The following is a 23070-nucleotide window of genomic DNA, read 5'->3' as shown; positions in this document are numbered from 1 at the left end:
TAGACCCAGGACTAAAGAGATCACAAACCATTGACACGGCTGTAAGTTAACAAAAAACACACAAAAATAGTGCAGCATCAGAAGCATTTCAAATGATCCTTTCGAAAAGTGTCACATGCTTTGCAATCAAAATAGGTATTTTACAGTAAGTGGGATTTTATTAGAGTGCAAAGTCATAATGAATAGCAAAAAAAAAGCATTCAAAAATAGGAACTCGTATCTACAATTGTTCAGGAAGACTACTTATTAGATTTACTTTCTCATATATTTACCTTACAAAAAGAAAAATCACGTCATGGAGAACATTATTTCCTTTAAGTCATTAAACTAATTAAACTAAACAGAAGAGCTAAATATGTTTACTTTTTCAAATAACTTTCAAAGCACACTGCTGCATTTCTTTAAATTTAGAGGTCTGTATACTCGAAATATACTAAAATACAAAATCATACCCATATATAGTCAAAATACTTGTTTTCCCATGCCGCATGTTAAATGTTTAGAAGGGAGAAAACGTTAACCATCTAATCAGCGAGTATCTTTGTAGCGATCTGGCCATCTAGAAACATGCGATGTACAACGATCTCCACCTCTAGCAGTTAACGATTCAAGAAATATTGAAGACGCAGGGTTAGCCACAGACCCAACAACAAATGAGCCTAAATTAAACAAAAGCTGGATTAACCCATAAATAAGGGCTGCCTGCCATTATGTATCGTACTGCACCGTGTGATGACCAGAAACTATGTTGAGTGATATATCATTGTGTTGTTGGTTTCTGCAATTTTCAAAAGGCAGTCCAGCTGCGCGATACCAACCTATGACAATCCTCAGATGCTTTAATCTAGTCAGGACATCTTTCTTCGGATCCAAGACTTTCTGTGTCGATTTCTTCACGTCGCCGTGAGTTTTTTTAGAAAACATTCCGCTCCTTGAGTTAAGCACCAGACGCACTGCTTTCCTTCGCTGTTTTAAACTTTTATGCAAAATAAAAATCGAAGTGGCAACCTAGGAAACTCCTCCTAACCCAAAGAGCGTGTGAGGAGCGCAGCCCCATGGAAGCGGCCACGGCCCCGAGCGAACACTGCCCTGTAATCAATCGTCAGTCACCAACATGGCCGACTTCAGCAGGACAAACAACCGGCACGCTTCATCGAAACCAGAGAATTTCGAGCAGCCTTTCATCCCATTGACACTCTGGCGTCAGCCTTCATATCGCATCCTGCCCCAATATCAGGCAGCTGACCCAGAGCGCCAGTTGGCTGTTCTGAAGTGCATCACAACCCCAGTCTTTCACCCTCGTGTAGCGACTGCTCGGTCACTGCTTAATCAGGGCTGCTTCCCCGCTGTTTTACGGGCGCCAGTCTCAGAGGTTTTCGGGTTTTGTAGTCCTGCATGTTGACTCACTCACAAGATATTCGGATAAAGAACTACAAAAACCAAAATGCACAGCGCGCCCAGCGCTCTGAACGCGGCCTTTAGCGCGCTTCTATTCGATCCCCGTAATCCCCGCCCTACTACTCTCCCATTGGTGGCAATGGAGCCATGTTCCGCTGTCTGGGCTTGTGTGTGGACAGTCTCGTTGTCCATTAGTGATGACGCTCTGCCGCCCCTTCCGTTATTATCGAACCGGAGAAAAATGTGATTTTGCGGCGTTGAGAACGTTCCATATAATTAAACTGAACGGCGGTATTTGTATTTTGATTCATCATTACTAATTTTTAATTTGCCGCCAATATGCCTGTTCATTCTCGAGATAAGAAAGAAAGCAATCACGATGATATGGACGTCGACTACCCGGAGAATGAAGGCAGCAGTTCCGATGATGAGGACTCGGAGAGCTCTTCTGTGTCAGAGGATGGGGACAGTTCAGGTGGGTATAGGCCAGAAATCCTCAGACATGTGGAGCTGACTGACAAAGAACCCGTTGTTTTTCAACACCTCAAGCCCTTTCGTTTGCTGCTTATCCCACAATATTTATCTGTGGTAGAAATCCAGTTTGTCGTTTGCGAAATGCACTTCAGCTCCTCATTCTCCCCATACATTCTCCCCTTCCTAGCCCAACCCCTTCAGCCACTCCTTCCTCGAGTTCTGAATATCCCTAATTATTTCATACGCTGCTCAAGCCCCCAACTTGCCCCCAGCTATAAAATGCTTTTCAATTGTTTGGTGGTGGTGGGGAGGTTTCAAGGAATGAGAAAAAGATAAGCAAAAATAATTGGCAAGCTCTGAAAAATGATGTACTGGGTTAAACATGAATGTCTTTACATTTAATTGAACAATAGCTAGCACCATTGGTAGTATGGCGTATAATTGTGTATAAAAAGATATAAGCAGTACTGGAAGCATGCTGGTGTGCTGTAGTTCATCTGGTTGAGTGGGGTCAGAACAACAACCTTGCACTCAATGTCAGTAAGACCAAGGAATTGATTGTGGACTTTAGGAAGAGGAAGTTGAGGGAACACGCACCGATCATCATCAAGGAATCAGAAGTAGAAAAAGTGTGCAGTTTCAAGTTCCTGGATGTCAATATCTCGGAAGATCTATCCTGGGCCCAACATATTGAAGCAATTACAAAGAAGATACGACAGTCGCTCTATTTCATTAAGAGTTTGAGGAGACTTGGTATGTCGCCAAAGACACTTGCAAATTTCTACAGATGTACCTTGGAGAGCATTCTAACTGGTTCATCATCTTCTGCTTTGGAGGGGCCGCTGCATAGATGGGGAAAAGCTACAGAAAGTTCTAAACTCAGCTAGCTGCATCATAGGCACTGGACTCCCCAGCACTGAGGACACCTTCAAAAGGTGATGCCGTAAAAAGGCGGTATCCATCATTAGGGACCCCCATCACCCAAGACGTGGCCTCTTCTCATTGTTACCATCGAGGAGGAGGTGCAGGAACCTAAAGACACACACTCAGCTTTTCAGAAATAGCTGCTTCTCCTCTATCCTCTGCCCTCAAATTTCTGACTGGACAATGAACCCATGAACACTACCTCACTATTTTTCTTCTCTTTTAGTACTACATTTTTATTTTATTTTCTAATATATAGTTACTGTAACTTATAGCTTTTTATTATTATGTATTACAGTATTCTGCTGCCACGAAACAACAACAAATTTCACAACATATGCCAGTAATATTAAAACTGATTCTGTTTCTGAATCTGGAGTGACGAATCATGCACTACTTTAAATATCCTGTTACATAAAGGTGTATTATTTCAAATGTTTGTAAGAGTGAATAAACAGTTGAGTCTGGAGATTCACAGTTGGTAGGGGAACATGAAAGTGTAATGTTCAGAAATTAATTTTGTTTGCTTTCTGAGGATTGGTTCCCAATCTAAAAGGCAAGAAAGAAAAGCAGGTATTCCCAAGGAGACACAAGATACTGTAGGTGCTAGATATCTGGAGCAACGCAAAGGAGTTGGAGGAACTCAGTGGACCAAGCAAGACCTATTGGAGAGAAATGAACAGTTGACATCTTGGGTTGAGACCTTTCATCAGACCTGGAAAGAGAGTAGAGGAAATGGTGGGGGAGGGGTGAGGATGTTGAGCAAGAGCTGGTGGGTTACAGGTGATAGGTATGGGAGGGTGGTGAGGGACAGAGGAAAATGGAAATGAATGTAAGTAGGTGGAAGTGACATAGAACTGAAGGAGATGGAATCTAGTAGGAGGGAACAGTGGACCATAGGTTAAAGGGAAGGAGGTAGGGAAGGGAACCAGTGGGAGGAATGTGCAGATGAATGGCAATGGAAGAGGTGAAATCAGGACCAATGGGATTAGCAGAAAAAGAGGTGGGGGGGGGGGTAGGGACTGAGAGGTGAGATTGCTGGAAGTTAGATAATTTGATGTTTATGTTGTCAGGTGGAATATGAGTTCCTTTAATATCCATTGAGCCATGATTTAGCAGTGGAGAAGGTCATGAACAAACACGTTTGAGAGGGAGTAGAAAGTGTAATTAAAATGATGGATCCTGGCTGGTACAGTACACAGAGTGAAGTGCTTGACAAAGCGGTACCCCAGTCTGCATCAGATCTCACCAATATAGAGGAGGCTGCACTGGATGAAATAAATGACCCTGATATATTCCAGTGTGAAGGAGTACCCCTCTTGGAGAATTGTTTAGGGCCCTGATTTGTGGTGAGGGAGCAGGTGTAGGGGTAGGTTGCAGAGATAAGTGCCTGGAAGGAGTTTCAGTGAGGAAGGACAAGTGGAAAAGGAGTCACAGAGAGTGTGGTCCCTGTGGAAAGTGGTGAGGGGAAGATGTATTTGGTGGTGGGGTCCTGTTGACATAGTGGAAGTTATGGAGAATGGTATGTTGGATGCAAGGGCTAGTGGGGTGGTAGGTGAGAACTAGGGAACTCTATTCTTGCTATGTAGGTGGAAATGCAATAGGGTGAGGGCAGATGTATGAGAAATGGAAGAGATGTAGGTGAATGTTTCATCAGTAGCAGTGGGGGAGAAACCCTGTTTTCTGAAAAGGGAGAATATCTTGGATGTACTGGAGTGGAAGGCCTCAACATGAGAACGGATGCAGTGAAGATAGAGGAACTGAGAATATTATAGATATCAGATCTTTATCATAAGATAGAATGGATACAGCAAGAGACTTCTTAAATTCCTTAACAGGATATTAAAAATGGCAACAAATCTTGATTTGCTAGACTTCTGGGCGAATCTTTGAATACAGGAATTGTACTTGTGACTTAGGAATGCGGTTCATGTAATCTAGCAAAAAGAACAGCCGAGAAGGTATAGTTTTGCAGATAACATAAAAGTCTTCTGAGTGAGTGAAGGGTCATCAATAAACTGTGCTGAGTTTATGTCGAATGTTTTCACTCACTTGACAAATTATTGAGAAATTTGCATAATTCTGTCGATACATGTCCAGTAAATCTGCTTGGATTTTAATACGAGGATATGTACATCATTGTAAGACATAATAATGTAGAAACAGAAGTGGAAGTGAACCTTTTAAAATGAGTAGTTATCTAGTTCTGTCAAAGGATGCAGTGTACAATGCAAAAAGAGGTTCCTATTTGCATAACAAAGGAATTGGACCTAGTAAACCTCTTCACACAGAGGGTTGTGAGTGTGTGGAATGTGCTGCCAGTACAAGTGGTCCACGTAAGCTCATTTTCAACGTTTATGAGAAGGTAAGTGGATAGCAGGGATATGGAGGGTCCAGTGCAGGTCTTTTGGAGTAGTCATGGCCTAGATGGGCCAAGGGGCCTGTTACTGTCCTGTACTTCTCTATGACTCTCATATAGCTGCTATTTTTATGTAAAATCATGATTTTGGAGAAAGTAACCAGTTTTCCTGGGTTGAACAATTGTATCAAATTGAATTCAGAATAAGTAGTAAGCCTGTTTAAAAATGATGGGACAGGTTGGAAGATTACATCAATGTACAGTTTGTGATTTGATGCTTGTGATAAGAGAATGTAAAACTGTGAAGTTGCTAATAGAAATACATTGTAGTGATGTGAACACTTCGTTGTAAGCTATAGGTAGGAGAAGTATTTGCCTTTGGTAGGAAATGTCATTGTCTACTAGATGTTCATTGGAGAGTTATTTCTTAAAAGACAAACAGAATCTCATTCTGATAGTGCAAGAGCTTGACTTTAAATTCACTTTGTGTGATAAAAGTTTCCATGTTCCAGAGCTAGAAACAGTTTTGAAGTTAAATGGATCAATAGAACAATGTGTTGTTTTTGACATGGACTGGAAAAGAGTGAAGAATTGATCATTATATGAAAATTGTTTTAAATCCTTTTTATTTGTTTTGAATGTATTATATTTGTTATTTTTCTACATGTAATGATTTGTTTCTTGGAGCTTTTTTATTCATGGGCTACACTGTTCCACCAGAGCTACATTAACACTTACTAAAGGTTTTTGACTGCACAAAGTAACACTGTTAAGCTACAGCAAACATAATAATAACCAAATCCACACCAGAAAATAGTTGGTATCAGTATTTTTAATTTTCAAAGAGTAATTGTCATTTTTATGCCAGTTTTGGGATAATCATACTTCAGTGCTGGAAGCAGATTTTGTTTATTTATTTCATGTTGAAAATTAAATGTGAATATGTAAATGAGACAGCCATCTTTAAGCTCAATTGAATTCTTGTCCTTTTGGTGAAAGCCTGGTATCTGACTACTGCACTAGCCATTCTCCTCACTTCTGCCTCAAAGATTTTAATATTAATGTCTTATAGAAATGGACGATGAAGATTGTGAAAGGAGAAGGACAGAGTGCTTAGATGAAATGTCCAATTTGGAGAAACAGTTTACAGATCTAAAAGAACAGTAAGTAGATGCAAAATTTTCAGTGAGTTTACCGTTTCTGAACATGGCTACGGCCAATTTCTCCCAAATTATTCAGTATTATTTGCATCAGATCTTTAGAACTGTTTAGTTCTAATTCTACTCTTGACATAGGTCTTATGTTCCTAATGTTCAGAAACCAAACTGGAGGAGTCAGGAAAATCCCTCAGCTATTGTTATTTACTCATCATTTGGGAATGGCACTTAAGAACTCTGCGTTATACCACACTTGTTGATAGTTCCTAAAACAAACCTCTTTTACCAACAGTTAATGCAGCTGCTATTTTATAAATTTGCTTCTTCAAGCATGATACAAAAACAGAAAATAAATCAACGCGATGGCACATCCTTAGTTAAAGAGACAGATTCACTGTTCAATTTAAAAAATGGAATTGTCAAGTTGAATTGCCAGAAAATCCTCACCTGTTCTAGAGGGCAATATTTCTATGTTCATCTTTGAAAATCCAAATAGAGTTGAATTCAGCTGCCCCTTCATTGTTTTCATGATTTTGAAACTTCCAGTGTTAGGTTTCTATTAGGTTTTGTGTCACACCAAGACCTAAAATTTTATATGGTGTTTTGCTACAGACATTTTCAAAGTGAGGTGCCGTGATGTTCAATTTGTATTTTGCTTAAACATCTGTGGTGAGTAATTTCTGAATGATACAGTCTGGATTGTATTTCAGCAAACCTGCACTTTTGCCACTCTGGTTGGAGATGGCTCCCCTGAAGTTTCTTGGCACTTAAGTATGTCATCTTTCTACTAAACAGTAGAAAAGAAAACTATCACCCATATCTAGATATCTAATAATTTTATGTGTCAATAAAATCCCCTGTTAACCTCCTCTGCTCCAGGGAAAAGAGACCCAGCCTCTCTGGTCTCTCCTCATAACTGAAGCTCTCCATCTGAGACAACATCCTCTTGAATCGTTTAGCACCGTTGTATCTTTGCTATAATCCGGTGATCAGAACTGCACACAGTGTTCCTTCCAAGGTACCCTTTCTCTGATATTCCCTTTTAACTGCATTGTTTACTTGTCTGGTGCAATTATGTTCTTTGGTCACTTGTGACCCCCAGAATATGAATTCTTTATCACTCAGAATCACTATCTTAACAGGGCTAACCTTGTCTGGCACCTTTGTGACACAAATATTACTTGCCACTCATCAGTCCTTACCTGAATGTTGACCAATATGTCATTGACATCCCCAGTTATTGGCTTGGAAGGGAAAGTATGAGCTTGGGCTTCCCTGAGGGACTGAGGTCGTGGGATAGGGATGACTTACTGACCAAAAACTGTACTATATAGTTCACACAGAAACTGAAAGCTACTGTCAGTGAATTAGCTCTCCAATTTATTCTTTGTGCTAGATATGACTCCAACCTTTCTCCCCTTGGTACCCAATAATTTCAGCTTTGCCAAACATCCTTGATGCTAAAGTTAATTAGTCTCAGTTTACATTTTACAGTTTACAGTTTACAGTTTACAGTTTACAAATGTATTTTACATTTCGTTTTGTTAAAAGTATTACCTAACTGCACTCCAGAAAGGCTAACTTTCATCTATGAAATCTAAACCTAGAAAACCAATCTAGTTGTGCCATGGGGAATGATTTTTTTTGTTGACTGCTTAAATACATTAATTAATTATGCTAACTTTGCTTAGTTATGCTATTTGACTGCCAACTGGATGCTTAGCTATGCTAATAATGCTATTATACTGCTTAATATCGGATGTTATTAGACCACATTACTCTATTGTATCACTTATATCTTTAATTTAGTTTTGCTAGTTTTTTCATTGCGATAAGATCATTCATTGTTGCTGGTTTTGTAATAAAGGATCGAATACTTTTTTCAGTTTGGAAATTCATCATACAGTCTTGAGTACCTTGGTCTAGTCTCTCAGCAGTTTGGATTTGTTTGAAAGTAATCACTAAATTTTGTCAGGAAATAGTTATGCCAAATGAACACCAGTCTACGGCAAAGGATTGCCTTAGACCCTTTGGAGAAATTAGAAATGCAACACTGAGATCAGCACGTCAGAAACAGGAGAAGCTTGCTGTAGGATTATCTGAACTTCTGTTGAGGTCAGCACTGCCCATCCATAGGGGACCAATGCTCAATCGTGTGATGTTGCTGAAGGGTTCGTTGCTTTGTTTTATTGAAGTGCTGAAATATTCTGGTTGCCGACATTTGAATTGAAAGCTGATTGTTAGGTTTGGTTTAAGCGCTGTGGATGTGTGGACATTTTGTTTTTTGAGTAGGTTTATTGTGTTGAATATTGTCAGTGCTGCAGATGAGCAAAGAGTTCATTGTGAGTCACACAATTAGAGAAAGTAACGTGAGTGTATCAAAGCATGGAAATGGTGTGAACAACCCTGCATTTGGGCTTGCAAAAGCGAAATCAAAACTAAAGCTAAGGCTAATACTATTGAAAGTCTTCAAAGAGATAATGAAACAAATGTGACCAAAATTAAAGGTTTAATGCCATCAATTAATGACAGCTATCGTGACTACTTCTATTTCTTTGAACAGTACACTAGAGGTCAGCCTAGAGAACTTGTCAGAAGTTGCCAGCATGTAGACCCTAGGAAAGGAAATGAAAAGCTAAGGCTTTATGACAGGAACATTTTGGTAATGAGTAGAAAATTGCATACAACTGCAATCTTGTCTTGAGGACTTGATGAATCTCTGTGAAGCTGTTGCTAAGCAACATCACATGCTAATATTATTACTTCCCAAGGCCAAACAAGAAAAGCAGAACCAATGATTTTCAAACATTGATTGCCATTGCAGTGCCTTAATTGAGGAAATGAACTAATGGTTGAACCATACATGTTCCATTAATATGAATATGTGTCTCTCCTTCCATCAGCCAACGTTTCTCAAATTCTAATTCTTGTTTTGACTATGCATAGAGCAGGTGACCCACACGATGACGTGAAACTGCATGATAGTGTGTCTAATGTTAGTGCTTAAAGCTCTTTTGCTGGAAGAAAATCTTCCTCATCTATTACCTGTTCTGCATGCATTAAAACCGAGACTGATTTAGCTGCATTCATTGCATGTCAACAATTACTGAAGGACAGATATTGTCGTGGTTTCTCATGCCCCACAAATGATTAGGACACACAGAAGATTCTTCAAGAAGGGTTAAACTTTAATTTGCAAATCAAAGCTGAGACAGTCATTGAGCTAGTCACTGATTGCCCACCGATCTTTGGACAGAGCATGTTTTATAGCAATCTCCTGGTTTAGTTGCATTAGCCACTATTGTTTCTACCCATTGACTTAATCATGTTCTAATCTACGTCTCTTAGCTACCTTGTCTTCTACATTCTTACTATTTCATTCTGCTAAATTGGGTACATGCATAGCAAATAGCAAACTCAGATTACATAATTTACATCTCTTAGCTTCCTCAACACACCATTGTCTTCTACATTCCTAAGATTTCATTCTCTAGCAAATAGCAAGTTTACATTCTTAATATTTCGTGACTTAATCATGTTCTAATCTACATCTCTTAGCTACCTCTCATTAACACAACATTGTCTTCTACATTCCTAGGATTTCATTTTGGATACATGATTAGCAAGCTGACTACATAGTTTTGGTTACACAGCAAATAATGCAACTTTTATACTCTAATAATATGCGCTGGAAGGCCAAAAGGAGCGGGTACAGAAAAGGAAGAAACAGCTTAAGTTGGAAGAAATTGCCGCACATATGGCTATAGTTAATGTGCTAAGGGCTTCAAGTGTGGTGAGTGCTGAAAGTGCCCCAGGAGGATGGTCCTCTGGTGTGAGTTCCTATATTGAGAAGGCATTAAGAACAAGAAAAAGACCCATTGCCAATGCTGATTTATTCTTAAATGTCTGTGAAACATGAACAAGACCTCTAAGAGGTAGTTCAGGATGCTTATTCTCAGTCTGCACTAGTGAGGCACTCTGAACCTTTGTCATATCCAATAGTTCAAAGTTCTCAAGTGGACTTTAGTAAGTTACTGCATGGAAGCTCTTGTTTTAGATGATCGAAGGATGTTATGAGGAAGCAAAATGAAATAACAACCTTATTGTTACAACAGCAATGCATTTGGTCTTTGTTTAAGAGATTCAAATCTTCGATGGAGATCTATTGCAGTATCATGCATTCATGAGAGCTTTTGAAAACAGTATTGAATGCGAGACTGACAGCCATAGTGAGTGCTTCTGTTTCCTTGGACAGTACACTAGAGGTCACCCCAGATAACTTGTCAGAAGTTGCCAGCATGTTGACCCTCTGAAAGGATATGTAAAAGCTAAGGCTTTACTACAGGAATATTTTGATAATGAACAGAAAATTTAATCTGCCTACATGCAAAAGGATCTTTCTTGGGTACCAATCAAAGTACATTTATTGCCAAAGTACGTATGTCGTATACAACCCTGAGATTCTCACAGAGAGTCACGAAACAAAAAGTCATGGAACCTGTTCAAAGAAAAGCCGTAACCTTTACGATTACCTTCCTAAAAGAAAATGGTGTCTGCTTTGGCTGTTTGTGTGCAGGGCACAGAAAAGTATAGCACTGTAATAAGCCCTTTAGCCCATCTCGTCCATGCCTAGTTTAAGCGACCTGTACCAGGACCATAGCCTACAATAGCCCTACCATCCATGTATATATCCAAACTTTGCTTAAACATTGAAATCGAGCTCACCTGCAACACTTGCACTGGTAGCTTATTCCACACTCTCACAACCCTCTGTGTGAAGAAGTTTCCTCTAATGTTTCCTTTAAACTTTTTGCCTTTCACACTCCACCCATGACTTCTTTCTTTCTATTTATTTATTTATTTAATTTTAGAAATTACAAAGAATAAATGTAATAGTAAAATAGTAAGAAAGATAATACTAACCCTCCCCCCTCCCCTTAACCCTCCCCCCCCCTTAACCCTTATCTAAAGAGAAAAAAAAGAAAGAAGAGAAAGATTGCCTGGATATCGGAGGATTCCCACATGCTCCATGGAGTTCAAAATAATTTTGATATTTATTTTTTACTTACCCCAAATACTATAATTTTATCTTCAAAGGACCCACCCATGGCTTCTAGTTGTAGTCCTACCCAACCTCAGTGGAAAAAGCCTTCTTGCATTTACCCAATCTATGCCCCTCATAATTTTATATAACTCATATCAAATCTCCCCTCAATCTTTGACATTCCAAGGAATAAAGTCCTGACATTTTCTCTGTATTCTTTCAAGCTAATTTACGTCTTTCCTATAGTAGATGGCCAAAACTGTACACAGTACTCCACATTAGACATCACCAATGTCTTATACAACTTCTACATAACATCCCATCTCCTGTACTCAGTACTTTGATTTATGAAGACCAATGTGCCAAAAGCTTTCTTTACAACCCTATCAACTTGTGACGCCATTTACAATGAATTAAGCACCTGTATTCCCAGATTTCTTTGTTCTACCGCACTTCTCAGTGCCCTACCACTCATGGTGTAAGCCTACCCTGGTTGGTCCAACTGAAGTCCTACAACTTGCATTTGTCTGCATTAAATTCCATCTGCCATTTTTCATCCCCACAATTGCCAAGGTCCTTTTCACTGGTGAATACTGAAGCAAAGTATTCATTAAGTACTTCTACCTTCTCTGGCTCCACGCACATGTTTCCACTCTCACACCTGATTGGTCCTATTCTTACGTGGCTCATCTGCTCTTCACATACTTGTAGAATGCCTTGGGGTTTTCGTTAATCCTGCTCACCAAGGCTTTTTCATGGCCCCTTCTAGCTCTTCTCATTTCATTCTTGCACTTCTTCCTGGCACCCTTGTAATTTTCTAGAGCTCTAACAGTACCTAGTTCCTTGAACCTTGCATAAACTTCCTCTATTTTTCTTAACTAGATTTTCTATATCCTTTGTACACCATGCTTCTTTTACCTTACCATCCTTTCCTTGCCTCAATGAAACGTACTTGTGCAGAACTCCATGCAAATGTTCCCTGAACATTTGCCACGTTTCTGCTATGCATTTCCCTGAGAATATCTGCTCCCAATTTTTGTTCCCAAGTTCCTGCCTACCCCAATTAAATGTTTTCCCAAATTTTCTGCTCCTATCCCTCTTTAGCACTATGGTAAAGGAGATAGAGTTGTGATCACTACCTCCAAAATGCTCTCCCACTGGGAGACCTGACACCTGACCAGGTTCATTTCCCAGTACCAGATCAAGTACAGCCTCTTCTCTTGTAGGCTTATCGACATATTGTATCCAGAAACCTTCCTGAACACACCTAACAAACTCCACCCCATCTAAACCCCTTGCTCTAAAGAGATGCCAGTTAGTAGTCAGTCAGTAGGATAGTTAAAATCCCCCATCACAGCAATCCTATTATTATTGCTCCGTTCCAGAATCTGCCTCCCTCTCTGCTCCTCAATGTCTTTTTTACTATTGGGGGTTCTATAAAAAAAACACCCAGTAGCATTATTGTCCCCTTCCTGTTTCTGACTTCCGCCCACAATGACTCAGTAGACAATCCCTCCATGATTTCCTCCTTTTCTGCAGCCGTGATACTATCCTTGATTGGCAGTGCCACTCCCTTGCCTCTTTTGCCTCCCTCCCTGTGCTTTTTGAAACATCTAACGCCTGGCACACTCTGCAGCCTTTCTTGCCCTGAGTCATCTAAGTCTCTGTATGGGCCACAACATTTCAGGAGGACATGGAGTGACCACTGTCCACTGAACATCGAAGGCTCTTAAGTAGAGATCGTTAAGAGCACCAAATTTCTTGGTGTTCACCTAGTGGAGAATCTCACCTGATCCCTCAACACCAGCTCCATAGCAAAGAAAGCCCAGCAGCATCTCTACTTTCTGCGAAGGCTGAGGAAAGTCCATCTCCCACCTCCCATCCTCATCACATTCTACAGGGATTGCATTGAGAGCATCCTGAGCAGCTGCATCAATGCCTGGTTTGGAAATTGCACCATCTCAGATCGCAAGACCCTGCAGCAACTAGTGAGGTCAGCTGAGAAGATCATCAGGGTCTTTCTTCCCGCCATTACAGACATTTACACTACATGCTGCATCTGCAAAGCAAACAACATTATGAAGGACACCATGCACCCCTCATACAAACTCTTCTCCCTCCTGCCATCTGGGAAAAGGCACCGAAGCATTTGGGCTCTCACAACCAGACTATGTAACAGTTTCTTCCCCAAGCCATCAGACTCCTCAATATCCAGAGTCTGAACTGATGCCAACTTACTGCCTTCTACTGTGCTTATTGTCTTGTTTATTGTAATGCACCAGTCCTGGGTAGATCTAGTGTAGTTTTTTTTCTGTGCTGTTTTTACGTAGTTCAGTGTAGTTTTTGTGTTGTTTCACTTAGCACCATGGTCCTGAAAAACATTGTCTCGTTTTTACTGTGTACTGTACCAGCAGTTATGGTCGGAATGACAATAAAAAATGATGTGACTTGTCTTCCATGTATTGATCCACACTCTTAAGTTCATCCGCCTTCCTCATGATACTCCTTGCATTGAAACAGACACATCTCAAACCATCTGGTTGAGTGTTTCTTTGCTCTAGCATCTGCCTATCCTTCCTCATAAATTCCAAACAAGTTGTCACTACTTGTATGCTAGCCATCCCATCCTCTGGTTCTTTACTTCGGTTCCCACCCCCTTGTAAATCTAGCTTAAACCCACCCCAATAACATTAGCAAACCTCCCTCCCAGGATATTGGTTCCCCTCCAGTTCAGGTGCAACCTGTCCCAGTTGTAAAGGTCAACCCTTCCCCAGAAAAAAGTTCCTATGATCCAAGAGCTTGAAACGATGCCCCCTGCACCATCTCCTAAGCCACTCATTGATTTGTGGTATCTTCCTGTTATGACCTTCACTAGATCATGGCACTGGGAATAATCTGGAGGTTACCACCTTGGAGGTCCTGCTCTTCAGCTTCCTTCCTAACTCCATAAACTTACTGCGCAGGACATCTCCCTCTCTCCTGCATATGTCATTGGTACCAAATTGTACCACAACCTCCGGCTGATCACCCTTCCCTTCAAGAACTGCTCAGGGACATCCTGGACCCTAACACCCAGGATGCAACACATTATCCCTGTGTCTCTTTTGCTGTCACAAAATCTCCTATCTGTCCCCTAAATATTGAGTCCCCTATGACTGTTGCTCCGCCTGACTTAACCTTTCCATTCTGAGGCTTAGAGATGACTACAGTGTTATTGGTTTGGCTGCTGCTGCCTTGCCCAGATTGGTCATCCCCCATAGCAGTATTCCCCTGTTGCTGAGGGGAATGGCCATCCTACACTGACTTCCTTCTCCCTTTACCTGTCTCTGTGTTCACCCACCTACCTCCGGAATTCTGTACTCTGGGTATAACCACCTGCTTAAATGTTGTATCACCCGGATGATCCAAAGTTCATCTAACTGCAGTTCCAGCTCCTTAATGCTGTCTTTCATGAGTTGGAGTTGGCTGCACTTCCTGCAGGTGTAGTCATCAGGGAGAATCTCAGGTTCCATGAATTCCCACATCCTGCAAGAGGAACATTTCATGGCCATATCTGCCATCCTGCCTGCACTGTACAATGGGCAACCAGGACCAAATCCTCAAACCTGTGCTGGCCTCAGCCTCTTCTCATCAAAGCCTCTTGAGTCAAGGCCTGACGCACCTACTGTCACCACTGGGCAACTCCCAACAATGGCCACCCTGCTCGCCCCTTCTGTACTTTTGTTTAATTCACTGTGCTATGCTCCCAATGCTGATTGGACGTCTGGAATGTCCGAATGCCCTTGAAACTCTCCTTTTATACTAGCTTTGCTGACCTGCGAGTAAACTCTTCGAAGTGCTCTGCTCCCGACACTCCCTTAGAATACCTTCCAGTAACTTTCCCACTGCTGATGTTAGGTGCACCAGTCAATGATTTCCTGGTTAATTTTTTTAGAGCCTTTCTTAAACAGTGGAACAATATTGGCTATCCTCCAATCCTCTGGCACCTTGCCTGTTACTAAGGATGATTTAAATATTTCTGCTCGGGCCCTGGCAGTTTCTGCACTTGCCTCCCACAGGGCCTGAGGGACCAGCTTGTCAGGCCCTGGGGATTTATCCATCCTAATTTGACTCAAGGTAGCAAATACCTCCTCCTCTGTAACTTGAAGTTCATGAAGTTGATACTGTTTTGCTTTATTTCTATAGACTCTGTGACCGTCTCCTGGGTAAATATAGATGCAAAAAATACATTTATGATCTCCCCATCTCTTGAATCCTGTTCCAGAGGATCAGTTTTCTCCCTTGCGATCCTTTTGCTATTGACGTATTTGTAGAGTCCCTGAGGATTCTCCTTCACCTTGTCTGCTCAGGAAACTTCATGCCTTCTTTTAGCCCTCCTAGTTAATTTAAATCCCTTACACCTCATGGGTTTTCTAATCTGTCCTGGCTGAGCACGGCTGTGATGTTTTTCCTGACTAGTTACCCCACCCCTCCTGCTCTGTCATGTCTAAAACAACGGAACTCTGAAATAGTGAGCTACTCTTCTGCCTTTCCTACGATACTTCTTGCATTGAAATATGCAGCTCAGGGCAAATGCTCAGCATTTTGATTCCTGACCTTGAGCTCTTAACAACATCTGTTTCCACAACCTCTCAACTATCCGTTCTGTCACTCTTGTTCCCATCCCTGTGCAACTTTTGTTTGCAGGTCCCAACTTCTGTAGAAGAGAGGCCAATGATCCAAAAATCTTATGCCCTCCCTCCTACACCAACTTCTTAGCCTGGGAAACTTCATGTTGTGTTTGACTGTGGAGCGCCTTTTCAAGGAATATCACTTCCTGCTCAGCTTTTACAGGGACCAGGTCATACTAGCTCACTCTCTGGAGTCGTAACCATATTCAGGAAGTAACTAATGGTGACCATGGTAGATATTGAATCAGTATTTCATCAGGTTAAAGTACAGGCAGAAGATGCAGATCTGCTGAGCTTTCCCTAGTGGCCTGAGGGTGACTTCAGCCAAGATATGGTGGTACATCTCTCGAGTAACTCCATCACCAAGCTGTGCCAATTTCACTCTCAGGAAATGCACAGAATACAGTGAGGAGCAGTTCAACTATGAGACAGTGAATACAGTTTTACATTGCTTCCATGTTGATGACTGCCTTGCCTCACTGTCCTTTGAGGAAGAAGTGGTATCTTACGGAGCTAGACAGGAAGCTGAGAAACAGGACCTCCAGGGTAGTTATCTCTAGATTGCTGCCTGTGCCAAGTGCCAGTGAAGGTAAGAATAGAATGATTTGGCAGGTAAATGTGTGGCTGAGGAACTGGTGCAGGAGGTAAGGATTCAGATTTATGGATTATTGGGGTCTCTTATGGCCCGTACAAAAGAAACAGGTTACACCTGAACCTGAGGCAGATTGGCTAGAGTTGTTTGGGTAAATTTAGACTAATTTGGCAGGTGGATGGGAACTGGAGTGATAGTGTTGAAGGTGAGCTAGTTGGTTTACAAACAGGAAATGTGTAGTGAGACTCCTAGCATGGAGAGACTGATGTTAGGGCAAAATTACATTCAACAGGATGAGTTGCAACATAAAAGGTAGACAAAATCAAAAAGGGTGAATACGAGTGTTACATTTGAATGTGAGCAGTATATGGAAAAAGGTAGATGAACTTGTAGCACAGAGACAGATTGGCATGCATGATGTTGAAGGTGTAACGCGCTGTAAAGTAATTGTTTCTCTGTAGCAGCAATGTTTGGGTTTTGGGTAAAGATAACGGTGCTTTGGAATGTGGGGCGATCCAATGAGAGGGATGTTGTTCTTCCTTGTGGGTCTGGGAGCAGGGATTTTGCAGTTTTTTGCTGGTGAGATGAGGAGAGAAGATGCGAATGGAGAGAGTTGGTAGACCGCCGGATAGAGCGGACTTTGAGCAAGGGTCCAGGGATCGGCTACACTCGAGGAGGTCGACAAGAAACCAGTGGACTGAACCGTGGGCTCCAACGTTGCGCATTAGAATGTTTCATGAGAATTGGTCCTTTTTTTTGTTTCTTTACTAATCATATAGTCAATAAGAATTATAAAGCTCAGTTGTTTAATCACATTTCATGGTACTGATTTGTAACAGGGAACACATTGCGTAGATCCATCCAAACAAAATTTCTTTGTGATTACCCTGAGTATTATACCAGCGGGGTAGGTATTTGTACTCCGGATGAATTGTTAATTCGCCTGTTAAGTACTGTTAAAGTTCTGACTGTGGGGTGGAGGTTTGATGAAATGGCGGGCTCTCGTTTTAATGCAGACCAGTGCTAATGTAGCGGTAGCTGGGGGGGGGGGGGGGTGGGGGCGGAGATTTCAAAGATAGGATTCTATCGTTTCTAAGGAGTGAGGGGAAGGAGTGGTCGGATTTGGAATGGCTAATTAGTTCACATCCCCCAGGGAAGAGTGAGAATTCTGAGTTAGTATCTGCCCTTACCTCTCTGGGGAAATAAATGGAAAAAATGACCAGCTTCAAAATCCCAGCTATGTCAGGCTCCGCCTATCCTCCGGAAAAACGCCCACCCCTGAGGGGGAAGAGGAGTACGAGGCTTGGGTGGAGCAGACGTCTCAATGGTTAGATAAGTGGCAGTGCTCTGATGACGTAAAACGACAGAGGTTGGTTGAGAGTTTGAGTGGGTAGGCTGCTGACGTTGTGAGAGCCACCAGGTTGTGGTATCCCGTAGTGACAACTGTCAATTACGTGCAAGCACTGGACAATGCTTTTGGCCTGGCAGGAAGCCCAGTGGAGCTCATGGTGGGTTTCACAACATGTGTCAGGAGAAGGGGGAGAAGCTTTCTGCTTATATTTTTTGGCTAGAGAAGCAGCTAACTTGCTTGCAGTGCAGACGGGTCATTCAGGTGGCTGGGGTGGATCAGTTACGAGTGGACCAGATAACCAAGGGCGCCCAGTCCCAGGACCTGATTGCATGGGGTCTCTGGCAGTCTCGTAAGACGTGCCCCCCTCCATCTTTTGTTGAGCTGATCAGAGAGGTACAGGAAGAGGAGAACACGGCAGAGGCACAGGAGGACTCAGTCAGTGGGGTACAGTCCTCGGTAGTGGTCTCCTGCAGCGAAGTGACCATGGATATCCTACCCCAGAGAGCGGTAGAGGAGACTGTGGCAGAGTTAAGAGATACGTCAGCTGTTATCAGTGGGTGTGACCCCCTGATTTAATGGAGCTGATGGGGGGGGGGGGTGGATTCCCCAAGGGGACAAACAATGAGGAGGGCTGCTGGCAGCAGGTGTCACACCAGAAGGGGAATGAGCCCCTGGGTACCTCAACAGAGAGAGTTGTTGGGAAAACTTAGAGCAGACCCAGTGAGGGAATGGCCTGATGTCTCTGGGAGAATACATTCCCAGCAATATACAAGGAACCCCGAAAAACGAAAGGCCCTATTCCTGAAAGCTTAGTGGGACCACGCTCCAGTGCGTCGCTCCGGATAGAGGGTATTTATGCAAGCCATTTCCGACTCCAGATTATGGGTCACGTTATTGTACTGTTCGTTTTACACCCAGTATCTGAAGCATTTACCATTGACCCCATTAAGGGCACTGGAGATCTGGGAGCTTAGTGCTAGTGATTATCCGTACGACGGTTATTTGTCAGTGAGGTTGGAGTTCTCGGAGGCTGATGTGAGAATCTCTGAGGTCCTTGATACATTAGTGCTGGTTTGTCCGGACCCTGTTGAGAAGGGCAACATTTCAATTCTGGTGGGGACCCACACCCTTCTGGAGCACCAGAGGAAGGTGATGGGTACGTAAGGTAAAAAAAGGAAAAATGGGAATGGGGACTGCTGAAGGGGTGGGGGGGGGAGTTTGAGAAATTGATGTTCATACCGTCAGGTTGGACGCTACCCAGATGGAATGTAAGGTCTTGCTCCTTCAACCTGAGTGTGGCCTCATTGCAACAGTAGAAGAGGCCATGAACAGGCATATGAGAATGAGAAGTGGAATTAAAATGGGTGGCCTACATCAGATCTCACTGATGTGCAGGAGGTCACATGCGGAATACTGGATACAGTAGTTAACCCCGACAGGATCACAGGTTAAGTGTTGCCTCACCTGGAATGATTGTTTGGGGCCCTGAGGGAGAAGGTGTAGGGACAGATGTAGCACTTGTTTTACTTACAGGTAAGTGCCAGGAGGGAGATCAGTGGGGAAGAATGAATGGACAAGGGAGTTGTGTAGCAAGCGATCCCTGCAGAAAGTTGGGGTGGGTGATGAAGAAAAGATATGCTTGGTGGTGGCAGAAGTTACAGAGAATTATGTGTTGAACACGGATAGTGGTAGGTGAGGACAAGGGGAACACTTGCTGGTGGGGTGTTGGGAAGATGGGGTGAGGGCAGACGTGTTCGAAATAGAAGAGATGCTAACGAAAGACTTTCTTTGAAGAAGGAGAACATCTCCTGTGTCTGAAATGAAAAGCCTCATCCTGAGAGCAGATGGGTTGGAGACAGAGGAAAAATGCCATCCTCTTCTCTCAATTCCTCCATCTCTGCTGCATCTGCTCTCAGCTTAATCTAGTGGAGCCACAGGGAATGTTTTTTTGTTGGCTGCTTAAATATGCTAATTGATTACACTAACTTCGCTCAGTTACATTACTTGTCCGCCAATTGGAACGCCTAACCATGCTAATAATGTGGTTTTACTCCTTTGTATCGCCAATTAGTACATTATTATTACGTTGATTATGTTATTTTGCGGCTTATATCACTAATTTAGATTTGTTAGTTTTTTATCACTCTAAGATCATTCATCTTTTCTGGTATTGTAATAGAGGATTGAATGTACCTTTCCTCGATTTGGAAATTCGTTATTTGGAAGGACATCATACAGTGTCGAGTACCTCGGCTTAGTCTCTCAGCGGTTTTGGTTTGTTTTCAATTAACCGCTACAGTCACAAAAGAAAAAGCACAATTTATTTTTTAAAACCTTATAAAGTGTGAAATAATGATTAAAGTTATCTAATTCATGTAGAAGATGAAATATCAAATGTTTAAGAAATTTAATCTGTTACTTTGAATTTTTCAGAGGAAGTTATATGCTTAATCACAGACAGGAGAAATTCTGCAGATGCTGGAAATCCAAGCAACATGCACAAATGCTGGAGGAACTCAGAAGGCCAGGCAGCATCTATGGAAAAGAGTAAACAGTCGAAGTTTTGGGCCAAGGCCTGATGACTGTTTACTCTTTTCCATAGATGCTGCCTGGGGTACTGCGTTCCTTCAGCATTTTGTGTGTGTTGCTTATATACTTTTTTTTGTTTAGTGCCATGATGTTTGTTAAACAACAATATGCTTCAATATGCCATTTAAAAAAAAATACTGAGACCTTGCCCAAAGCAGAGCAATGTCAGGGTAGTTTGTAGTTAGGTAGCGATACAAGAGTTGAATAGCTGACAGCAGCTGTGAACTTTTCTTATTATATATACAACTATCTACAAAGTTGCCATTGAACTCATAGTATAATGCTGGCAATTGGCAATGGTTATTAGGATAGTATTTTTGTCAAAGATTAATATGTATAGACTATGTATAGTTTCGGGTCCAAAGCTTAAAAAAACTTCTGTCTACTTTGCAGTGCAAATGGAAGCATTAACTACTGATGATGCCATCTGTCTGTGCATTACCAACTTGGATAAATGGTTTTCTATCTCATTTATATAAGTTTATATAAATGGTGAATAGTTGCAGTCCCAACTGATGTCATTATGCACACCACTTATTCTACCAGTTATAATAGTGGACCAATATTCCAACTCTGTACTGCTGCTCAGCTAATTTCCGAACTCACTGATGGGACAGTGCAAGAAGATAACATTGAATTAGTATATCTAGCCACAGTCTTGATGAAGGGCCAAATAGCCCCACTCCTCCTCATTACTTTTGTGAATGCACTGTTGTGAATTCCAAGAGATTCGACTTTTGGGTTGTATGAAGGACTAAACCAGATGGCTTCTGAGTATCAATATACATACTTTCAGTGGGCTTTACCATTTATGAATTCATTTGGAATCCTGGTGAATCCTGGTGAGCAGATCCTAGGGATCCTAGGGATCTGCTGGGGCCTTCTATTGTATCCAGTGCTCCCGATGTGGCCTTCTCGACATTGGTGAGACCCGTTGCAAATTGGGGGAACTGCTTCGTTGAGCACCTCTGCACCATCCACCTCAAGTGGGACTTCCCAGTAGCCAAACATTTTAATTTTGATGTGTTGCTCCATGGCCTCTTCTTGAACCATGATTAGGCCACCGCAGAGTAAACATCTTGTATTGCAGCTGGGCACTCTCCAACCTGATGGCATGAACATCGATTTACCCTTCTGGTAAACAAATTCCCCCTCCCCTCCCTCCTTCCCCTATTCCCCACTTTGACCTTTTACTACTTTCCACCTGCCAATTACTTCCCCCTGGGTCCCCGCCTCCTCCCCTTTCTCCAATGGTCCACTTTTCTCTTTTATCAGATTCTTTCTTCTCCAGACCTTCCCCACTTAGCACCTTCCAGCTTGCATCTTCACCTCCCCTCCACCTTTTTATTCTGGCATCTTCCCCTTCTTTCTCAATCCTGAAGAAGGGTCTCAGCCCAAAACATTGACTGTTTATATTTTTCCATACTTTTCTGACCTGCTGAGTTCCTCCCACATTTTTTGTGTGTTGCTTTATCTTTCCAGCACCTGCAGGCTTTCTTGTGTTAATAATATTAAATGGTGTTTTTATTTTTAGGTTATACAGGGAAAGATTAAGCCAAGTAGAAGCGAAGCTTGAAGAAGTTATAGCAGGAAAGGCTCCTGAATATTTGGAACCATTAGCGGCCTTGCAAGAGAATATGCAAATTCGAACAAAAGTTGCAGGTAAAAAAAAATGTTCCACATAGTAATTTTCTTGTGAATGTTGCTGATTTAATTCATACTAAATATGATGGTTGGTTTTCTTATTTGTGTCTTGTAATTTTGTTTATTTGCGAAGTGATTTATACAATATCCTGATCATAATATATAAATGGCATAGATTTGTCACCTCTGCATTTTATCACAATATTTATTCATTGCTTGTAAGTTAAACAAGCTTCTTTTTGATGTCTACGTTGTACAGAGCTCCTTGTACATTCTTATGAATCGAGACTTGTTGGTAAATGTTTGGTTTTGTGAAGAACTAGCAACATTTACCTCATAAATGTAAGAAAGTTTTAGATTTTGTATTTCTTAAATATGCTGATAGATTTCAGCTGGTGTAACTATTAATGATGTTCAATCATACATGAGTATCCCTGAATAGAGCCAAATGAAACAGCCTTACTCTGGGGTCAAGGTACAGTCAAACACAGCACAAGGCACATACAGCAAATATAAGGTAGCAGGCACATGTAAGATGTCAGTAAAATTCCCTCATACAAAAAATATACAAGGGGTGATTGATAAGTTCATGGCCTAAGGTAGAAGGAGTCAATTTTAGAACATAGTCCCCTCTTACATTTACACACTTAGTCCAGCCGTCGTGGAGCATACGGATCTTGGTCCTCCAAAAAATGTCCACAGATGGGTGATTGATAAGTTTGTGGCCTAAGGTAAAAGGAGATGAGTTATACAGCTCTCTTTACATGCACATGCAGGTCAACTCTTTGAGTGATTAGGCAGAAAGTTTGGTTAATAACTCATCTCCTTCTACTTTAGGCCACAAACTTATCAATCACCCCTGATGAAT

General features: G+C 41.8%; 2 protein-coding genes across 6 annotated transcripts in view; one reads left to right on the top strand and one right to left on the bottom strand.

Moving 5' to 3' along the window:
• The window catches only part of ralgapa1 (Ral GTPase activating protein catalytic subunit alpha 1), a 218052-nt gene extending 216751 nt beyond the window's left edge, over positions 1-1301 (bottom strand). The window contains exon 1 of one of the 4 annotated variants that reach the window (XM_059956726.1): positions 819-1301. In XM_059956726.1, the coding sequence (XP_059812709.1) occupies positions 819-924 (106 nt within the window). In that variant the 5' untranslated portion in view covers positions 925-1301. The remainder of the gene's footprint in view (positions 1-818) is intronic. The other 3 variants (XM_059956722.1, XM_059956707.1, XM_059956714.1) reach the window with 3 other exon arrangements.
• Positions 1302-1602: 301 nt separating this feature from the next.
• Positions 1603-23070, top strand: part of brms1la (BRMS1 like transcriptional repressor a) — a 46800-nt gene continuing 25332 nt past the window's right edge. For both annotated transcript variants that reach the window (XM_059956685.1, XM_059956691.1), the window contains exons 1-3: positions 1603-1873; positions 6228-6318; positions 22093-22220. In XM_059956685.1, coding sequence (XP_059812668.1) covers positions 1738-1873; positions 6228-6318; positions 22093-22220 — 355 coding nt within the window. In that variant the 5' untranslated portion in view covers positions 1603-1737. The remainder of the gene's footprint in view (positions 1874-6227; positions 6319-22092; positions 22221-23070) is intronic.

Source organism: Hypanus sabinus, chromosome 2 (genome assembly GCF_030144855.1).
Source record: "Hypanus sabinus isolate sHypSab1 chromosome 2, sHypSab1.hap1, whole genome shotgun sequence".
In the NCBI taxonomy this organism is placed as follows: Eukaryota; Metazoa; Chordata; class Chondrichthyes; order Myliobatiformes; family Dasyatidae; genus Hypanus; species Hypanus sabinus.
Note: the sequence above shows the minus strand (reverse complement) of the source record. Positions and strands in the feature narration are given on the sequence as shown.